General features: G+C 40.6%; 1 protein-coding gene across 1 annotated transcript in view; it reads left to right on the top strand.

Moving 5' to 3' along the window:
* Positions 1-2907: 2907 nt before the first annotated feature.
* The window catches only part of wwc1 (WW and C2 domain containing 1), a 44738-nt gene continuing 41493 nt past the window's right edge, over positions 2908-6152 (top strand). Inside the window, exon 1 of the mRNA XM_026180984.1 lies at positions 2908-3938. Coding sequence (XP_026036769.1) covers positions 3820-3938 — 119 coding nt within the window. The 5' untranslated portion in view covers positions 2908-3819. The remainder of the gene's footprint in view (positions 3939-6152) is intronic.

Raw genomic sequence — 6152 nt, 5'->3', positions numbered from 1 at the left:
ACGTTTTTCTTTAATTCTTCATTACTTTTTCACTTATCAGCTTTTTTAAATTCCAAGACCAATATAAAGGTAGACAGCTAGTATTTGCTTATATATACTGGAAGTGTACCCCACAGTGATGTGCCCCACAGTGATGTAACCCACAGTGATGTGCCCCACAGTGATGTGCACCACAGTGATGTGCCCCACAGTGATGTACCCCACAGTGATGTACCCCACAGTGAAGTGCACTGTGGATTTTACTGTTGCTGTAACCAATTACAATAACATTAAAAAGAAATATATTTCATGCTTCACTTCAATTTAGTGGATATTTTATTCCTGTTATATAAAACAATTATGAAGGGAAGAACATCGTTTGAATATTTCCTCCTGAAAAAGCAGCTCAAATCTAGCAAAGTGCTTCATTAAGAAAGCACTCAAAGCTGGAAACACATCTGTTAGTGAAGGCGTTTTCTTTTTTCCACAGTAACAGAGGCGTCATGGAGGCCTGACCCTGCATCCCACAGCAGGCACAGCTTCATGCACTGCTTCATGAATGCAACAGTGCCAAAAGAGTGACACAGCTGCTGGGATAATGATGGAGAAGCAGCGTCGTTTTTCACTTTGTGACTGAGGGGATAAAAAACCCTTCTAGCTCGCGCTCCACTGGTCTGAGTTACACCTGCAGTCCTGTGGAAGATGACATTATCTGCTCAGAAACACAGACGCATAAGTGTTTATAATAATGGAAATGGTCAAAGGCTCTGTTTTGGACCCTTTTGCTGTCACAGCTACTTTAACTCTTCTACAGGTTGTTGGACACATCCCTGTCCCTCACATAGTCCCCCCCCCCAACCCCCCCCCCCCCCAAACATGTCACATGATGATCATTATGAATTTAATGCCAGCAACTGCTGAGCAACAGAAAACTGTTGTTGAAGTTGTTTTATGCTAAAAAACAAAGAGAAATGAAAATAACTGTTGAGGTGAATTAAAAGCATGATTGGACATGAAGGACAGCTTCGCAGTTTTTACAGATAAATATAGGGAGGGTTTCAGCTCTCCGTGGAAGACTGTGCATAATTCATTCATAGTACATCAAGTCGTTAAGATTCAGAGAAATCTTCATACACAAGGTCAAAAACCAGGCTGTGAGCCTCAGGCCTTCAGGCAGCGCAGCACCAAAGACAGAAATGTGGTGATTCAGTGGCAGAAATCAATTTCTTAAAAACACGTCAGTGAACGCAGCTCATCACTGCGTCCTTCAGTTTCACTTGAATCCCTGTGAAGGAAAAACAGAAACAAGGCCGCGAGATAAACACTGAGCACACGCTTTGGTGACAGTGGGAAGGAAAAACTCCCTTTTAACAGGAAGAAACCTCCGGCAGAACCAGGCTCAGGGAGGGGCGGGGCCATCTGCTGCGACTGGTTGAGGGGAGGGGAGGGAGACAGGATAAAGAGATGCTTTGGAAAAGAGCCAGAAATTAATTATAACTGATGAATAAATAAGAGGTGTATAAAAACACAGTGAGTGAGGAAGATGCACCCAGTGCATCATGAGAAACCCTCAGTAGCCTAAGCCTAATGCAGCCATCCCCGTAACATCTGCACTACGAAGTAGTTTCACTCTTTGTTCTTGATGTTGGACTCTTGTTTGAAGAAATATCTGCACGATGGAAGAACCTGCAGGTGATGATAACCATCATCTCTCCCAACCTGTTCAGCACTGCGGAATATTGTCCTCCAGGGGGCGCTGTGGGCTTGAAAGTTTGGGCAGGTTAGGAGGTTTAACTGCTAACAAATAAGTGAATAACATTTAAACCAGGCTTTATGAATAAAACATTAATGTATGAGCCACAAAACTGAACAAAACTTTAAGTATCACCATAACTCGCAGCCTACAATGAAACTTTCTGTCAATAAAAATAATAAAAGTTGTAAATGTGGAGGTTTATCTGGGTATTTTTGTTATGTTTATTTGTTTGATTTAAATTTTTAGACCAAACAATAAAAAAATTTAAAAAGTACAAAACAGACAAAATATAACGTTTAAAATTTACCAATAATGATAATTATTGTTACTATTTATATAGTAATAATAAATAATAATCCATAAATATCCATATAATAAAAAAATGTAAAATGACATAGGTTAAGATAAGGACTTTTTTCAAAATTTTGAATGGATTCTTACTGTTGTAGTAGAATAAAAGTTTCAATCATAAATAAAATTATACCACAAACTATAGAATATGCATAAATGCATAATTTGCTATTTTTAAATATTAAATTAAGGTAGAACAGCAATGCTTCCATAAAAATAAAAATAATTTAATGAAAACTGAGTTACTGAGATTTGAAATTTTTATTTTTTAAGTTTTTGCTTTCAAAATACTTCACTTTGATTCAATTTACAGAGTAGATTTTATAGTTTCAGGTGGATTTTTGATCATTATTTTTAATCATGAAAGTTTGTCAGGAGCAAGATTTTGCAAAATCGGAACAGCTGTTTGAATAAAAACACAGCACGTGTGCATTTCTATTTTACTGTAGGTTTTATGGTAAGTTCCAAGTGTTTATTCTTAGTGAATTTTAATCTTGTTTGTTACTAACTTAACTCACATCTAGTTTTGATTGTTTTAGTTGTAACTTTTAACTAACGTTTAGCTATAGTTCACTGCAACATTCTCTTTTTTAACATAGATTTTTTTTAATTTTAGTGATATTTCAATACAATAACCAAAAGTATTTACATTTAATGTTTACCTTCACTATAGGCCTTTTACTATGTTGTGTTATTCATAGACCCCTGTATATTTTATTCTTCTTCCTGCTGCTATAAAACAATATTTTTCTCATGGTATCAGTAAAAGTATTTTTCGGAAATTGTTTTGCCCGGAAGTCTTATTTTGTGTCCTGGAGTTTGTCAACAAATATTTTATTTTGAAACCGGAAGTCGGGTTGAGCGGCTGCCGTTAGCTTGATCGGTTCGAGCGAAGTCATCGGGACCGAAGAAGACTTTACCGCCACCGCTGCCACTGCTGCAGTCTCCCTCTGCCCAGCTTTCACCGGAGGATTTTTACGGGATAACAGAGAAGTTCTTCGGCTATTTAGCGGATTTTAACGGCTGTGAATTCTCTCGGTACTTTTCTCCTTTCTCCAAGCGGCGGGCGGACTGTTCGCTGTCCCGCAGGCTGGAGGCTAGCGTCGGTTACTGCGGCTAAACATGGTGGCCTGTCGGCACGGAGAGGAGCCGAGCCCCAGCTCTGCGGGTTTGGGGGTGTTATAAGGGAACGCGAGGACGCTGGCTGCTGCTCCACCCTTTTCTAAGTCTGCGTTTTGTTCATCTGGAGGTTTCTACGGGGCTCCCCGTGTGTTTCCGTTAAACCCGAGCAGCAGTACCACCGGCGTCAGCAGGACCCCGTCCGTGTTCGGCGGAGCGTGGATAATCATCCCGAAAAAGTTCTTCCAGGCCGCCTCAAAGTTTGCCCGCGGACCTGGGAAACTCCAGACCGTCCTGGACACTCCTCCAGCTGCTGTGTTTACGTTACGGATACTTTGAGGCTCTCAAACCGGGATGAATTGTTGCACAAGTGCAGCCTGATGAAACAGTTTGTTTTACCCCCTTCCTCCTCCTCCTCCTCCTCCTCCTGTTCAGGGTCTGATTGTTAATCTGAGGATTATTATGGATTTTTACCATGGCCTAATCCAGCCAGACTCTGAATTTGGGGACTAACTGCAGATGTAGAGTCTGACTGTGATGGTGATGATGATGATGGTATCTCTTCGCGATGATTCTGAGTAGAGAGGAGTTCATTACATGGAGACTCGCCTGACATGCCGAGGAAGGAGTTGCCACTACCTGACGGTTGGGAGGAAGCCAGAGACTTTGATGGCAAAGTTTACTACATTGACCACATTAACCAGTGCACGAGCTGGATCGACCCCAGAGACAGGTAGGACTGCGCGAGGACAGGTGCCGTCGACCTTTGACCTCTGGCAGATAGTCAAAGCACATACATGTAAATACATGATGTGTTAAAGGCTCCATTCATGCGGTAAACGAGGAGGTGTGAGCCTTTTAGCCCAAACATCGTTGTCTGTTCATGAAGTCAACACAGAGTTCCACACCATGTTTGCACTGAAGTACCTTGATATGGATTTAATGTGCAATATTTAAACCTGACGTATATGACGAATATTTAAACCAATATTTAAACCTGAGGCTTTTTTATTTAGGGAGCTGTCGCAGGTAAAAGCCAGTCACACTAATCCCAGTAATGCCTGATTTTAGGGACCTTGTTCCCAGTTTTCTGGCAGGTTTATTTGTTTATTAAGTTATTTGATAAGACATCATAGTAAAATCAGTGGTAGCAGGTGATGGAGGAGAGTTGGTATGAACCTTCCAATAAAAGAGTTGCCCAGTGGCTGGCCAACAGCTAGAGACCTCTGATTGGTTGGAGAGTGGTTGCTGGTTGGTGCCTGGTTTTAAATTGGTTGCAAAGAGGGTGCTGCACCAAAATCCTCCTTGGGATTGCTTTGGTGGCTCACAGGTTGCTTTGATCACCTTTAGTTTGCTTGGAGGACGCCCACTCATTTGGAAACGCTCACCAACTAACCACCAAGCAATTGCATACAACCTCCCAAAACTACTCGCCAACTGGTCGGGAATACTTTATTTTTCCCTAGCGACTTTTGGTTACCAGGGAAACACTGACCAGTCAGTTTCACAGCAACCACTCACAGCTGGATGGTGGAATACTTGTTATTCCCTAGCAACGGTGGTTGCCGGGTAGTCTCCAGCTGGTGTGACTGAGGCGTGAATGAAATGGGTAGCTGCTGGAGTCAAGGTGGGTGAAACAGAAGGTGATGGCTACCTGATGAATCAGCCTCACAGGTGTGCACAGTAATCAATTAATTGCAGTGAAAGCCAATCACCTGTATGAATTATTATCTGTAAATTAGAGTGAATGCATTTTATGTACATATATATATATATATATATATATATATTAGGGGTGCAACGATACACAAAATTCACGGTTCGGTTCGATACTTTGGTGTCACGGTTCGATATTTTTTCGATACAAAAAAAATGTTCATGCCTTTTTAATTTGTCATTTATTAAAATTATAAATATATATTTTAACTCAAAATTACAGTTTTTAAATTTAACCCTAACCCTTGTGCGTGTTTTTTATTTTGACAGCGAATACGCACCTGCGGACCACTTATGTGCAGCCCTGGTTATATAGCTCGTCATATTGCAGCCACAGAAATTCTTTTGTCCATGAAACTATAAAGCTGCACTTTCTTTTTGCCTTATAGTCTGATTTGTCATAACTTCTCCGTTTTGTGGTAAGCTTTTCTTTGGCTGTCACTTCTTCACCCCGACCTGTCTTATTTGGCTCAGCAGAACTAAAATATATATCTGTCTGTGAAGGTTCTCAGTCATCCAGGTCATCGTAGTCAAATATATATGCTGCTGCTTTTACACACGCACTCACATAAGCTCAGCGATTCTCTGCGCGATCAACCTCTCACATGTTTAAGCTGCGGGAGATTTCACTTGTCATGTTTGCATAGTAAGCTAACGATTAATAAGACGATGTCAGAGGAATTGGTGCACAAATTATCATCACTCACAGATCAGTGCTGTCGCTCTCTATACACAGTTCGCATGATTGCAAAGTGAAAGCAAACAACAAGCGCAAATTCAAACGCGATTTCAATATGTCACATATTGACAGTGGCTCACCGATGCCAATGACATAATTACCCAGCTACATTTCCGAAAGAATGCAAAAGCATTGACATTAGAGCTGCCACAAACGATTATTTTGATAGTCGACTAGTCACCGATTATTTTTGCGATTAGTCGACTAATCAGATCATCATCCATTGGACGTAAAACTACAGCTTATTGCACCAGCAGCATCTGCTCTTATATAACTATCATTAGCTTACAGCTTTAAGTGTTTAAGGTATGTGCTAACTAAAAATAAAGACAAGATGATAGTTTATTAAATTTTAATGAAATTTGCAGATTGTTTCAGTGAAGTTTAATAAACTCCTTGCTATCTAAAATATAACAGGACACCGGAGTAAATTCTCGAGCATCTCACACTTCTGATAATCAGCTGTCTGCTTGACGTTTATTCAGCTGTGTA

The sequence above is a fragment of the Astatotilapia calliptera genome, chromosome 10 (genome assembly GCF_900246225.1).
Source record: "Astatotilapia calliptera chromosome 10, fAstCal1.2, whole genome shotgun sequence".
Taxonomy (NCBI): domain Eukaryota; kingdom Metazoa; phylum Chordata; class Actinopteri; order Cichliformes; family Cichlidae; genus Astatotilapia; species Astatotilapia calliptera.
This window is presented reverse-complemented; position numbering and strand designations above follow the sequence as displayed.